The sequence below is a fragment of the Aythya fuligula genome, chromosome 4 (assembly GCF_009819795.1).
Source record: "Aythya fuligula isolate bAytFul2 chromosome 4, bAytFul2.pri, whole genome shotgun sequence".
In the NCBI taxonomy this organism is placed as follows: Eukaryota; Metazoa; Chordata; class Aves; order Anseriformes; family Anatidae; genus Aythya; species Aythya fuligula.
This window is the reverse complement of record NC_045562.1, coordinates 16,051,718-16,066,685: the sequence shown is the minus strand read 5'-3', so window position 1 is coordinate 16,066,685 and position 14,968 is coordinate 16,051,718. Positions and strand designations below refer to the sequence as shown.

The window sequence follows — 14,968 nt, the reverse complement described above, 5'->3', positions numbered from 1 at the left end:
GTGCTTTACAGCTACTTAAGTCTGCCCACGTACTGATGGAAGGGGAAGAGGGAGTCTGAGCTCTTTATGACCTGCCAAGCTCCATCTGTCCCTTGCCACCAGGGATTTACTCAAGTGTCTGAGTGCTCACAGCTGCTTCCCACAGCGACAGAAGTAGTGCTTTCAGCAGGCTCAGTGAAACAGCACTAAGTTTTCGGAAGCCAAAAGAAAATAAATTTCCCCAAAGAGGCCCCCATGTCTCGTGCTAACTCCCAAATCTGAGGAGACTTTAGGTCTCAATCTCCATGTAACCGAATTGTGCACCACCAGACATGGCTCAGATTCCTGCATGAGTGTGCGTGGTGTAGAAACAGAGCTGGATGCCTGAGAAGAGCTGAGACACCACAACTGGGAGCACCTAGAGGAAAATAGCAGTTCTGATTGTGGGGCAGGACGTGAACATCCAGGGACAGACAGGTCCCAGGCCACACATGGAGCAAAGCAGCAAAATGACTGCCCGAAGGAACAGTGGCTCCTAAGTCGAGCTCAGCCCCTCCTGCCACCTGAGCAGGATGGAAAGGAAGCAGCCAACGGCACCGCCAAAAGCTGGCACTACAGCTCACAGCAGCGTGTTGGGCTCCCCTTCAGGCACAGCCACTTTTTTTGAGTGCCAAATTTCCCATATGAGTGATCACACAACGCACAGCCCGACACACCTGCCCCAAGCCCTCTGCTGACTTTTGCCACGTGCTTCTGCAGCCCTTCCATGCCAACACCCAGCCACGCACCTTATGGTTGACGCTGGTGAACGGCGTGTTGTCGGTGATTGTTTCAAAGGGTGACCTGGCCCCGTTCCCATCCGTGGGGGTTGCTACTTCCCAGCTGAACTGTATGGACGACTGGTTGATGCCAGCCTCGCCGCAGCGCTCCTTCGTGACCGCGTACTTGGGGAAGTGAGGGTCACAGGGAGTGACACAGATGAGCGGGTAGCCCGGGGAAGGGGATTTCTTGGCACCATCCTTGGTCGCTTCTTCCACGCGGTCATAATCAGCCAGGGTGACGACCTGGATAGAGGCAAGACAGCAGCACTCGCTCGGTGCTGAGGGGAGGAGCAGGAAACACAATCTTTCCCACATGCTCTAAGCCTGCCACATGATTGCAGCTCTTAGTTTTACTTTAGAAACCCACTGGAGTTTTCAGTCTGTACTCAAAGGGTACTAAACCATATCCACTGCAACAGGCAGCTTACCACTGGAGGTGCTGGTAGGATCAGGCTCCCCGACGCCTCTTGATCCAGAATAGTCACCGTGGCAGTGCTGGTGTCTCCGAGAACAGCTTCCACTGGGTCATCTGGACCCAGCACTAGAGAAAAGGATTCGTGCCATTCTCGGTCTTCATTGGACATGATCTCCACCTTAAATATGATGTGGTCCACACCTGTGAGAGGAAATGCAAGAGAAACAGAGAGAACTCGAACTCGATTCATCACTGGAAATTGCTCTGAAGTTCTCGTTAAAAAAATGCACAGCTGGTCTATGCCACAACCACTGAAACATTATGATAAAATACACATTATAAATTTTATTTCCACTCATTGCTACTAATAATTCAGCCCTTTCCACACACGAGTCTATACATAAAACTGACTATGACAACGGATCTGATTGATCAGGTGATAGATTTACTAGCAGATGCCATCTGGGGATTAATAATGCCTGTCTTATATTAGCTGTCTGTAGTAAAAATCTATGATCCGAAGTATATCCCACCTCTGCTGTGAGCAACAATGCTCTCTCTCACCAGCAGGCAGAACTGTTTTGTGACGGCTTCATGGTCTCAGCAACACGGTCTACGCTCTTACAGGATCCTGAAAAATCTCTGCTGAATCTCTGAGGACCACTTTTCCCTCACCTGCCAAATACCAGGGCTTCTTCCTCTGTTCTGGGCACCCTTCACCTAGCTGTTCAGCCTCTTTGCCTCACGAAGTTACAGCTGTAGCAGAGTGTGCGGCTACAGCCCAAGGGAAAGTCACACTTAAAAAATACCACGTGGTAAGGCCTCGTGTAGTATATTTGAAATACGTTACTAAAACAAACAAAAAAAAAAAAACACAACAACAAACGGAGGAAATACCACAAACAAAATAACTCTCTTCCCTCCAGGGACCCTTTACCTGGGCTGAATTTGAGCACTCGGCTCTTGGGGTAGTAATCCACTCCAGCCTGAGCTGAGCCATCCCGGGTGCTGCAGCGGACTTTCGAGGTCCTGTTCTGATCCCCTCTGCGGACCACCTTGATATTTAGAACAGCAACGCCCTCCGGGCCTGGCGGCTCCCGCACTTGGTAGGCAGCTTCTTCGAACTCAATGGTGGGTGCTAGAGAGACAGCGGTGAAGAAAGAGCCCCAGGTTTGCACACCAGCTGACGGCTTGCAGATGAACAGCATTCAGCAAGCGGGGTGAGCCAAGCCCAGCTCCTTTTAGACTGTATCTACAGATCTGCAGAGCAAGGGGCTTGCAAGCAGGGGACAAAAGCTCCATCCTCATTGAGCTTCCTCGCTTACCATCTTCATCGTTGGTGACGGTTATGGTTGCCACGTCCATCTTCCCAATCCTAGCTCCACTCCAATGGTTTCCAAGCGGGCTACCAAGGTAGACCTGGAACTGCTCCTCTGGTTCAAAGGCAGAGTCATCACTGATGTAAACACTGCAGTTTTTCACCTAGAGCCAAGCAAATGAGAGAACAGCAGACACTGATAAATTCCCTGGAGCTACCTTGTTTCCTCCCTGTCTAGGGTTGTTTGTCTGAGTACTGCCTGTCATGGAAGAAGAGCCCTTCTGTTGTTAAGGCTACTTCTTCGGTGTGGTCAAATCACACGGTTACACAATGAAAGACAGCAGTGAAGACATCAGCTTGCACAAGCCCTTAGCTCTCTGCTACACCAATCCTGAGTCCTTCTGACACAGAGGATTGGCATTTTACGTTTTAACCAGTTTTATCATGAAACAAAGACCTCCACAGTCACGTCCTATTTCCAGGACCAGAAGGATTTGTGACCTTGCGCATCTACGAACCCAGTTCTGACAGCCTCCGTCAGCTCCCCTGACAATGCAGAGTCAGGCAGGAGATCTGAACCTCTCCCACCAGTACTTCGCTCTCCCTATAAGCCAGGTTCACAGCTCACCTTCTCCCCTTTCAAGAAAGTGATGCGGGACTCCTCTGCATTCCTCCTCTCTGCAAAGTCCTCCATGACCTCTGCGGTCTGGCTCTGGGTGTAGCACCTGACAGAGGACTCGTAGCTCAGGTCACCAGTGCGGAAGATGGGGATGTGCAGAGTTCCCTCCTTCTCCTTCACCGTGAACGCATCCTTGGTGAACTGCATGCTTGGCACTGCAGAAGGCAATGAAGGGTGTCAGGCAGCATTGAATTCGCAGAGTGAGAAGAGCTGATCAAAGCACATACACCCTTGGAGAACTGCTGCATGGAGCCTGACAGCCAGAGAATGAAGCGGCAGTTTTGCTGTGCTTCAGAAGAGGATTTTGTTTCAGATAAACCAGTGACTGTGACTGCTATCAGCCCTCCAAAGAGCACAGGACTGGCAGACCCTGCAGCCCTGCAGAAGGAAGCTCTCTCTCTTCATCACCTCTTAGTCACCTGCTTTCAATGGCTGCTGAAACTTGTTCCTTCCCTGACATTTTGGTGCTGTTCCAATGTGCTGAAGAACAAAACAGGGCTAGTGGTGCAGGGAACGTGTGTTTGTGAGGCCTGGCGAGCAGGGACTGTGTGAGGACTCTACCGAAGTATGGGCTAGGTCTCAAAGCATTATCCTACTGTTTGTGGACAGACATGGAAGAAATTACTAGCTGCAAAGAGGACTACTACAAAGTTAAGATTACACAGTGTGTGCTTTCCTTAAGCAAGCAAACATGAGAGAGGTTAAAACACAACAGAAAGGCAACATGAGGTGAAACAATCTCACGTAGTAAGAGGAGTTCAGCCCACAAAAATCATGAATGGGGACTGAGCTCTGAGCAGAGGCCAAGAATGGCTAGAGGGGAGTGAACACTACAGGAGAGTTCATTCTGCACTTCCAAAGACTCCAGGGTCTTGTGGGCCATGATGCATGGACAGAAACAGGGCAGCCAAATGCAATGGGAGAAACACAGGAAAACAGACTAAATCCAGCCTAGAATAACCTCACCTGGATGAGCCTCCTCCTGTGTGCAAGTGTTAAGGAAGAGGTTAGCACGGACTAGGCAGAGCCGCCACGGATAACTTACCGTCCTGGAAGATGTCATTAATGGCTACAATTGCTTGGAAGGGTTTTGTTAGCTCTGCTCCGTGGGGTGAGCTGAGATAAACAACAAATGTCTCCAGCCCTTCTATCACGGGGTACTGAGCATCGTCCAGGATTGTCAGAGTGCAGAACTAGGAGGAAAACAGAAGACCCTCTTTTAAAGACGGAAAGCTGTCATCTTTCGTGGCACTCACTTCTGGGTTTCTTATGTAAAGTCATTATGTCAGGTCTGTTCTAAGTTCACTAATCGATGGCAGCAATGCTGTAGATAAGTCCAGCATATCGTTTCACAGAAAAGGCAACAACCTTCATCTCAGGAGAGGTGGCCTGACTGAATCTTCTCTGACTGGAGCACTGATCTGATGCAAATGAGTGCCTAGCAGATTCATTAACAATTCTCAAGTGGCCCTGAGAGGATTTTCAAAATACTAAAATAGCAAATACAGAGCGTGCACGTATATGAGCAAGAAATGTCCTCAGATGGGCAGACTCATCAGGAGACAAAGTGGGTCCTCACCTCTTCTGTCTTGCCTGGCCTGAATTCTATTTTTCTGGAGCTGGGGATATAATCAATTCCCGGGCTGGCAGACGGAGGGTCTGATGTCCGAGTGGCACACCACACTGAGACGGGGGTTGAGAGATCGGGTCCTTGCCGGAGGACTGGAATTTCAATGTTTCCTGCATCACCCATTGCACACAAACGAGAACCAAGATTAGAAAGCAGGTGCATATCACAAAACCACTTCTCTCCCTTCATCGCTGTACCTCACTGAGCACAGGCTGTTGAGGAGAACAACCCCCAGCCTCCCCCTCAGGGACAGAGGAAAGATTATAAACTCTCTGCAGATCTCCTGTGTTTCTGCTGTCGTGTCCTCAATCAGCCTTTCTAATGCTTCAACCTGTTAGAAGCACGCTTCCACAGTAAGCACCCACACGATGCAGAGCAGCCCTGGGGGAGCCCCTGCCACTCTTTACCTGCAGCCTCACTGACAGGAAAGGTAGCATTCCCCAGGGACACCGTGGAGGCATCGTTGGGACCCGCGATGAAGACGCTGGCTGAAGCCCGGCTGCCAATGCGCGCGTTGTCCGAAGCATCGGCCAGCACGATCTCAAACTCCTCCTCCTCCTCGTATTCGCTGTCATCGATCAGCGTGACATCGCACGTCGACACGCTAACGCCCGGTCCAAAAACTATGCGGCTCTCATCCGTCATCCCCCTGGACTTGAAGTCGGAGCCGGATTCCAGCATATACGGGCTGCTTCCCTTGGCGGATTTGGGGACGGTGTAGCAGACAGCAGACACGGTGCTGCCCGTATCCCCTAAGATGCAACAGGAAAAAAAAAACATGGCTTTATGGAAGTTTTATTACTCCATCTGGAGTAATTATATGGAGACATTATACACCATTCACTTAGACAATAATGCAGCACTCACTAGAGAAGCAGGGGAGAAACCATCCCTACTCCTAAACTTCCACCAAACTTGGCTTTGGTCTAACTTCTGACTTTGCCTCTGAAAGAATATCTAGCACAGTGATGGGGTCCTCACAAAACACAATATCTAGATCACCAGGAAGCAGCAAATAAATACAGGCTCATTCTGGGAGAAGAAACAGATCCAAAGACATGAAGCTTTAACATGTTTGGTGAATCTTAATGGCAGAGCTGAGGAAGAAAAAAAAATTAAGCCACCTTCCCTTGTTTCTTGTCATCTCAATTGTACCACAAAACTACTTCTGAAAAATCAAAGAATTGTCCCCAAAATCATGAACAAACAATCCCCCAGGGAACACCACTTGTTTTTTTTTGCGGGGGGCACTGTTTGCTTGCTGGCAGGAAACTGTCACTTGCCTGAGCTTGGCAAGGGTATAATATGCTACTGCTGGCTCCTCATCCAGCCCCGTGGCAGGGCGGGTTCGGACTCAACCCACCTTTTCTTTCAACAGGAGCAGAGAGCACGCCGGCGCTCTCACTGACATGGTACGTCTTCCTGTCGAACTGCAGGGTGGGCTCATCCTCCGCGTCAGTGATGGTGACCGTGGCCCGGGTGACGCTCCCCAGCAGCGCGTAGGCTGGCATGCTGAGCTCCACGGTGAAGCTCTCCGCGCTCTCAAAGACCTCGTCATCGTTAATGACGATGGTGCAGGCCTTGGTGTCCTCCCGCTCCTCAAACTGCACCTGCAAGGCAGAAAGCGGGCTGCTCTCTCTGGACTGGGGTCTGAAACTTTCTGTCCTTCCTGCACCACCCTGGCCTCAGTCACACCCTGTGCGTAGGCAGCTCCGTACACCGACCTTAACCAAGGACAAATGGCTAGCAGAGGCCAAAGGCAGCAGCAAATGCAGCTTGCAGGCCCCCACCCTTCTCATCTCAGTCATGTTTTAGGCTTTCACATGGTTGTGAGTGACATTCCTATCCAGGCAAGCCTGCCAAGCTTGTAATCTGTCACAACACTGCTGCAAAACATATCTGCCAACATGAAATCCTGATGGAAAAAGGGACCCTCTTCTGAAGGCAAATAAAACACATTTTTTTTAGAAAGGAAATAGTCTCCTCTGTGTTTTTATCAGCTTTACTGAGACTCTAAAATCACAGGCATCATACACTTTACCAGGCAACAGCGTTGCTAGCTCTTGTGCATGAACATTGAACTTTGCTCAAGGTCATAGGATCACAAAACCTACTTAAATTGAAAGAATTATTGCTCGAAGAAGAAGAAATACTCACCAAGTCATGTCAATACTTCTATCACATCAGCAACAGTTAGAAAAATCAGGGGTTAACACAGTACAGGTCAAGGCAGAAAAAGGGTTGATCACCATTAAAAGTGAGCTTTCTGGAAAAGTGTCAAGAGAGCCTTTGGGGAAAAAGATGTCACTGTGAATTCCCAGTGCTTTGTTGAGGATGATTAACACAGTCCTCAACTGCAGAGAGAAGGAAAGAAGTGGAAGGAGGGAGATAACCTGATCTCATGCACAGCACTGGGGAGACAGAAATCCTTCAGGAACTGCTGGTGTCTCTATGCTAAGGACTCTAAAGGAAGAAATGGCCAGGGACAGGGGAAAATCCTAACAATTACTTGTGCAACTACTGTGCAGTCAAATCTTCAAATAAAGGCAAAACAAGAGTAAGTTACTGCCTAAGAGTACCCTTCCTCTTGTGGGCTTAAACATTCCAGCTCAGATGCTTATTATTGTAGACGTCACTATGTTTACATGCAGCCTAGCAATTTAGTTCTCTTGGCTGCACCACTTCTCAGCCTTCTAAGAAGCACAGAGGCCGTTCACTCTGCAGCATGCTCTGACTCGGAGGTGCTGAGCCCTGCCTCTCCACCCTTCTCACCCTCAGGATGCATCAACCACTCAACACGAGGGAGCTGCCAGGCCAGAAGAACACAACAGCAGCGCCCAGGCATCCCAGGTGAAAATGTAACCTTCCGTCCCGCGGCGCCCCCAGCCTACCTGCCCCGCGTACTCCACGTAGTCCTGCCCTCCAGGCTGCGGCCCGGAGCTGGCGGTGGCCGTTCCCTGCTCGGTGCGGCACAGGACGATGGCGTACTGGTTGAGGTTCCCGAGCCGCCGCACAGCGACGCTCACAGAGCCTGCGCTCTCGCTGACGTTGTAGCTGGAAGCGCAGCAAGCAGAGACAAGTAACTGGCACCACTTAGCCTGCAAGCCAAAGGCACTGGAGTCCTACAGGGAACATGGGGATCAAGACCTTCGGGCTGGGCAGCAAACCCCGTGTGTTTATATGGACACAAATAGACTCATGCTGGCTGCTGCCCCCGCGGAAAATCCGAGGCGTGCGAATAACCAGGGGCTCAGGCAGGCGTCAGCTATTCACAACCCTGCTCCACAGGTAACCCGGCAGGCAGCCCTCCTCACTCGCACACACGAGTTCCCAACTCCTGCTGCTGTTGGCTCCCTGGCACAGGCAGAAATCAGCAGCGTGACTGCTGGGTGTGCTGCTGAACCAAGACATCAGTCCTGAGGGGGTGCCAGGGAAACACAGGCACAAACAATGGCAATTGCCCCAGAATTTCATTTCTAAGTTGTAGGTCTATCACACGTGAGAGGGCTCAGCCTGCCTCGCTCCTGACCAGACCCCACCTGTTAGAGGAGTGCTGTAAGCCCCACGCCATTTACCTGGTGGAGGTGAAGCTGAGGAGGGACCACTGGATGTGGAAGACATTGCCACCGACCACATTGGGTTTGCTGTCCTTCACTAGGAACTGAAAGCTGTCCATGGTCTCCTGAACCTTCTCCTTGTGCATCACATACCGAACGAGGCCCTGGTTCACATCCTCTGCCGGGAGGAGACACCCAGTGAGCTAACGCAGAAGGTCAGCAGTACTTTTACGGAGGAGCAGTACAGACACACACAGATCTGCACAGCCACCCGGATCAGGGCTGTGCAGCTCTGAGCATTTCAGCTCTGTTCTATCAGGTGGCACGTCCTAGCAGGGCTCATTCTCGTTGCTGAGATTCAAATAATTTTGGTCTTTTCCATTTTTTTCTGAGCACACAGGACGCCAGGCTTGGCTGGCAAGGCCTGATGCAAAGGGACAGGCAGAACTGCTGACTGCATTTGTACAGGACCTAACGGTGCGGTGCGAGGCTCTGCACACTGCAGCAGCAGAAATGCTGAAGGCTGTGCTCCCACCTCACTCTCAGCCTGCCTGGGGCACTCTGGAGGCAGCAAGCAGAAAGAGCAGAGGGGCGCAGGAAGCAGAGTTACTGCCTCACCTCGTGTTGCTAATAGAGGGCCCCATGGTCCTGGAGGAGTGAAGTTTCTACATGCTGATTACTCTGCGGTACTGGAGAAACATCTCCCAGACCTTAGGATTATTAGATCCATGTGCAAAATCTGCACTGCTCTGTATTGTCCCAAGCCAAATCTCTAGCTCTAACAAGTCTGGAGAAACAGGGCACACAACAGGACACAGGTCGGCATCAAAAAAACCCCTACAGGCTTTCTGCAATCAACAGTAAAGTTCACTTCTTACTTTGGGACACACCTTTGAGATTCCAAAAGAGCAACACTCTCCTGACTGGGCAGTATAAGACTCCCCTGAAGTCAGGGAAGTTCTGGATAAGATTTTGCCCCTTGTCTTCGCTCCTCCCACCATTTTTTCCCCCTCACACAGGCTACCTTAACACCATGAAGCAGCTGAAGGCAAAAAGCAACAAAATAAAGCTCATCTTCCATACCCTGAGTAAAGGTGGTCACCGCTGTTCCTGGCTTCAGCTTGTGTTCCACATAACCATTTCTGGGACCGTTCGTTATCTCATAGATCAGCTGTTTGTCCTCTGTGTCGGGATCTGTCGTTAATAATTCCTTCTTGGTGATCAGATTGGTTGCCTGGATTAAAGCCAAAATGAGGGAGTTAAACTCTGGAGATCCAGCAGTGCAAATCTGATTGATTATTCATCCCCAAATCCAACCACTCCTCTGCCACAGTCCCACGAGGGAGAAGCTGGGCTGTTGAAGAGCACGTGGCACAGAGTGGCCCTGTGAACACCCAGAGGCTGCGGAGCCTGAGGTATGTCCCTCATCATGTTTGACAGCACGGGAAGGATTCAAATTCTGTCTCAGATATGGTTTAATTAAAAAAAATGGTGGGAGGAGAGGGGCTAAAAGAAAAGCGAATTCAGAGCACACTGCTGAGCCCTACCTAGGTGGGGCTAGAAGATACGACAAACCTTGGTTCACCTGGAAACCACTCCATGAACTGGGCTGATGCTCAGGTGAGCCCTGGCTTTGCCAAAATTTTTTGCAAACAGCCTGAAGTTTAAGGTTGCACTCACGACAGTTCATGCTGCTTTAGTGAGCTTGTACTAATCCTCTTTCAAATGACCTCACACAGATGTGCCTCATTTCCACCCCATTTTTGCTTTCTCTCTAAAAAGAAAACATCTTTAAAAGTGGCAGAAAACGAGAGAAAGAATTAAACTGCCTGAGGCTGCAGGAGTGCTTTTTCCAAAGTCAGGAATTTGAGCTGAGGTAGCTACTTCTTAATACAATTTCTTAATACCGTGCTTTCCAAATCCTTTTTCTGGGGAAGAACCGAAGTACTTCTTTGCTGTTAATGCTGGGTCCTCAAAAATGAGCATGAGATATCACTCCCTGGGGTTTTGTTTAGACTTCAGCAAAACAAAGGCCTATCATGGCAAGAAAACCCTGTACCATGTTTCTTTGGGAGCCGTACATCTCTCCTGTGGCTGCTGCAGCACATAAGCAAGGCTTCTCTGCCATCAGCAAAACTGAAAACGCATTGCCTGGGGAAGGAGGGCGAGGGGCAGGACACCGCTGTCCCACGAGGTGGGCAGGAGCTGTACTGAGCTGGACAGCTCGTGCAAGAGCCAAAAAGAGCCAGAATGGTGGTCCTGCTGATGGAAGGGAAGGAAGCAATTTTGTGCCCTGGAGCCACACTGCCTGGATTAGCTGAGCTGCAGTGCAGGCATCCCTGCACACCTCTGTCTTTTCCAAGATGCTCCATGAGCTCAAAGGGGCACCTGCGGTCTATCACAGAACTCAAAATGCTGAAGGATCACCCAGGTTCATCCTGTGAAGCCACTTCTTCTGGAACAGCCTGAGAAACAATCTAATCCAAACCCAGACAACCAGTTACCTTGCCGTCCATGTACTCCAGCCACTGCAAACCCAGGTTGGTGACAACCCTGGGTGTCCCATCATCCACAGGGAGAATGTCCACTTTGAAGCGCTGCGGTGCGGCTGTCACAACCTGAGCAAAGGTCAGAGAGATGGACGCTACTTTGGGAGTCAGAGCCTTGGCCACCACATTATCAGCCTTGCTCCCGTCAGATCGGTTAGGATCAAGGTCCTGGGGCAAGTTTGCAGGCATGAAGTTTGCCATTACGCCACTGACCAAGCACATGGCATCACACAGCCAAGAATACTGAGCCCCTATCTTCAGTGGAGCAACAGCAGCCAAGTCTCCCTCCTCTGAGAGGAGGCAGCCTCCAACCACCTGGTTCCGTGGTCTCTCTTGCCTCCCTCTCTGTCCGCTTACCTTCTTCCCTCCTTCTTCCACAATGAAGAAGGGGTTGGTCCCGTCGGACACGGTGAAAGCGAAGCGATCCTTCAGCGAGTTGCTGCCGTCGTGACTGTAGCTGATGCGGCTCTGGTAGACGTCCTCCATGGTGAAGGTGGTGGTGGGGTGGTAGCGCTGCCCACTGTTGCTGCGCTCGATCAGGCCGTGGCGAGGGGGGTGCACGACCGTGAACGTAATTGACTCAGCCTGCACCAAGGAGACAGGGTGGCACCAACTACAACTTCAGGACCAGGTCAGGAAGGTCCCTACAGCCCTGGGGAAGGACTCTCTGCACCCAGTCTTCCTAGTCAGTGGCTGGCAGGCAGCACTGCACACTGGATTGATTCACCATGAGCCCTGCCTGTCCTCGTCTCTCAAAAAAGCCAGACCCAGGAGGAGTAGGAGGAAATGCCATTTTCATCTGTGCCAAGCATAAATGCAGTATCAAGACCTCAGCTCATGTCAAATCCACAGTGTTCAGAGGGAAGGTGGGACAGGGCAAAGGTTTGCTCTGATGACAACTTCTAACCATTTTTCATGCAGGTTTGTTGTTTGTGTGTCTCAGAGACATCCCAGATGAAGTACGTGTTTCTCAAGCCAGGGCTTTGCTTTGCTCAAACATTCGTTCATCTATTTATATACAAGCCAGGCCTCCCACAAGCGGTTTGTTTGAAGCTGTGATCAGACAGGGTATGTGCAGGGGGGGATGACACTCAGTATAATCTCTTTCTTTGAACACAAGCCCATTTTTCTGATAGGCCAGATGTGCAACAGAAAAAGGGAGAGAGGAGGCAAAGGGGAGTGCTGCCTTACCTCTGTGTCAGCATCTGTTGCTTTAAGCTCAAACTCTGTGATGGTTTTTCTCACACCTTCCTGAACTCTCATCCCCAGGCTTTGCACTACAGGTAAGGAGTCATCCACGGGGTTTATGGTGATGTCAAACGTCTGGCTCACCTGGGACAGGAGAAAAAGCCTCTCTCAGTGAATTCAGCCTACCAGAAGCACAACTCCACTGAAATGGTAACACTATGAGGAGACCACAGTGATCCACTAAGCTTAGGTCACTTCATTTTGGACTTGTTTAGTAAATCAACAAGAGCTTCTAAGCTCAGATCCTGTAAATACGGCTCTTCTATCCTTCTGCACGAATTTCTTCTTCCTCTTTCTGGCACATTTATGGAAACGCACTTCTACCTCCACTGCTCACTCTACCTTGTTGTTACCTCTCTATTTGTAGCCATGATTTCTCCCTTTCAGAAGGCAGGAAGGAGACATTTCTCAAGGGTCTAACAGTACTTCTGGCACTTTATCAGTGCAGTGAATCAAAGCTGATCTCCAGGACCAATTGGTAAACAGATAAAAAACAGACACTGAAATCTTGGTAAACCAGTCTCATGAGCTTACACCTCAGGTAGCTCCCCCTTCCCTGTGGTACATAACATCTCTTGCAGCAGAGGAAGTACAGGGTAACCACCTTCCAAATTACAAGCTGAGATACGGCTTTTTTTTCCTTTCCTTTGCTATATGTAGCTCTCCCTCGAAAGCACACGAAGAAAACTGATTCCCAGCGTATCCTATGGAATCAAAAAGCCTGCTCTGACTCAGGGGAAAAAATGTGCTGCGACCTACCTCGTTTGTCCCATCAGACACAGAAAAGGTGAAGGCATCTGCATGCTTTTCAACATCACTTGTGTGGACATACTGGATGCTGCGAGAGGCCAAGTCTGCCTGGCTGAAAGAACTAATTCTTGTCCCTAGAAAAAAACAACAATAGGGGAAAATGGGCTACAGAAAGAGGTAAAATACAGGGAGCTGGACATGGCGAGCATAATCTAAATAAGAGGAGCATATGACATGACAGTATAGAGTTAGACCAACTCAGAAGGGAGGAGTGCGACGCTCATACTGCTAGTGGATAATGGGGCGTTCAAGGCAACTCTAAAATTCAGATCACGTTTGCATGTAATTCTTTTCTGAGTTTCACAGGATTGACCAAAAACTTTCTGAACTACCAGACTTCATCATCTAGCATATCCATCACACCACCACGTAGCTTCATTCTGTAACAACTCACTGGTTAGTCCCCTTCCTTTCTGCAAAGCCCAGCTGCGAGATGAGGCCGGAGTTTATCGATCAAGGGACACGGTGGCCAAGAGGGGGACTAGAAGTAACTCTTCACCAGGGTGGGTGGCTCAAAAGCCCTGCTGGAGCTTTGCTGCTAGGAGCACCCAGCCAAGCAAAATGCTCTCCTGCTAACCTGGGGAGGCCGCGTGCTCCAGGTGCCCCAGCTGCGGCTGCTTGGTGAGCCTGTACTGGAGCTGGGCTGGCTCGCTGTCCTGGTCGGTGGCAGAGAGCTGCAGGGTTGTGATCTTCTTTGCTGAGTTCTCATCCAAGACCAGCCCTTTGTTAGCAGTGATGGAAGGGGGAAATCTGTCCTCTGAAAGGGTTAAATACAAAGCAGGCTGAGTTAGGAGATGGTCCCCCTCCTTCCCTTCGTGTTATTCCCACTGGGTATTTGTGCTCGAGCAAAAGACAACAGGTGCACGAACGCCCTCCTCTGAAAGGAACCCTCCCAGACTGGGAATTCCAAAATGAGTATGCTGGGTCTTGTGATCAATGGAGAGGGCAGAAATGTCTTAAGACAATCTAGACAGTATGGGAGAATTTTTCTGTCTTTTTCAGCAAGTTTGTCAGAAGCCAAAGAGCTAATCTTTACCTCCTCAAACTCTCCCCATACCCCAAGTTTCAAAGGCCTTGGAATTAACAGAGAGTAAATACCACATCTCAAGAATTACATCTTAACTTGCTGTACATGTGGGATGGAAATCTATGAAGGCCTGAGCTTTGCAGCAATAATAACATAACTTCAGCACTATAATTTACCTAAAATACGAATATAAAAAACCTGGTCCATCAGTTTGTTGCCATCTGCATCGATCACATCAAAGGTGAAGGCAAAATTTCCATCAGGATCTCCCTTCTTGTGACTGTATACCACTTGCCCTGGAGAGAGGGACAGGAGGAAAGACGTGGTTTATTACAGGCAACTTCATTTAATTCCTAGTTTGGAACCAGGCTGGCACTGTAAGTCAAGAGACTTGCAGCTCCTGGACTTGGGTTTCATTACTTTTTCTCTTTATTTTTTTCTCTCCTGCTGAGAGAGATTTTTTAACACTTCCTTAGTGACGTGTTTCTCCTCTACCATAACAACTTTATCTTCTTACTTCTTTCCCTCTCCCTTCCCTGCTTCAAATCATCCTTCCCCTCTCAAAAAGATATGGCCACTTTTTACTTGCCATGATTATCTGAAGTCAGGCATCCTCACCTTTATTTATATCAGCCTGGGTGAAACTTTTGACAGGTCCTTTGACAGAGATCTGGACTGGATTATCAGTAGTAGTCAGCTGCAGACGGCCCACGCTGGGGTCCTTCTTCATGACAAATCTGATCATTGTGTCATCTGGATAAGGAGCTGCTGCTTTCAAGTGCTGAGCTGTGAGGTGTGCTGCAGAGCCTGGGCCAGAGAACAAAAAAGCTCACAAACAGCTTCAGCCAACCCAGCCGAGTGACTTGTCTAGACTGGACTAGATAGCCTATAAATAGTAGGTGAGGTCCTGTTTTACACAACCAAGGAAGATGCAA

The 14,968-nt window shown here is 49.7% G+C and overlaps 1 protein-coding gene across 1 annotated transcript in view; it reads right to left on the bottom strand.

The window, feature by feature from the left end:
* The window catches only part of FRAS1 (Fraser extracellular matrix complex subunit 1), a 146,072-nt gene that overhangs the window by 8,907 nt on the left and 122,197 nt on the right, over nucleotides 1-14,968 (bottom strand). The window contains exons 44-62 of the mRNA XM_032186222.1: nucleotides 14,652-14,840; nucleotides 14,210-14,329; nucleotides 13,584-13,763; nucleotides 12,956-13,080; nucleotides 12,140-12,280; nucleotides 11,306-11,533; nucleotides 10,904-11,017; nucleotides 9,483-9,633; nucleotides 8,418-8,577; nucleotides 7,734-7,896; nucleotides 6,206-6,452; nucleotides 5,250-5,594; nucleotides 4,792-4,952; nucleotides 4,258-4,405; nucleotides 3,162-3,367; nucleotides 2,541-2,697; nucleotides 2,153-2,353; nucleotides 1,229-1,416; nucleotides 768-1,043 (exon numbers count right to left, since the gene is read on the bottom strand). Of these exons, the coding sequence (XP_032042113.1) occupies nucleotides 768-1,043; nucleotides 1,229-1,416; nucleotides 2,153-2,353; nucleotides 2,541-2,697; nucleotides 3,162-3,367; nucleotides 4,258-4,405; nucleotides 4,792-4,952; nucleotides 5,250-5,594; nucleotides 6,206-6,452; nucleotides 7,734-7,896; nucleotides 8,418-8,577; nucleotides 9,483-9,633; nucleotides 10,904-11,017; nucleotides 11,306-11,533; nucleotides 12,140-12,280; nucleotides 12,956-13,080; nucleotides 13,584-13,763; nucleotides 14,210-14,329; nucleotides 14,652-14,840 (3,500 nt within the window). The remainder of the gene's footprint in view (nucleotides 1-767; nucleotides 1,044-1,228; nucleotides 1,417-2,152; nucleotides 2,354-2,540; nucleotides 2,698-3,161; nucleotides 3,368-4,257; nucleotides 4,406-4,791; nucleotides 4,953-5,249; nucleotides 5,595-6,205; nucleotides 6,453-7,733; nucleotides 7,897-8,417; nucleotides 8,578-9,482; nucleotides 9,634-10,903; nucleotides 11,018-11,305; nucleotides 11,534-12,139; nucleotides 12,281-12,955; nucleotides 13,081-13,583; nucleotides 13,764-14,209; nucleotides 14,330-14,651; nucleotides 14,841-14,968) is intronic.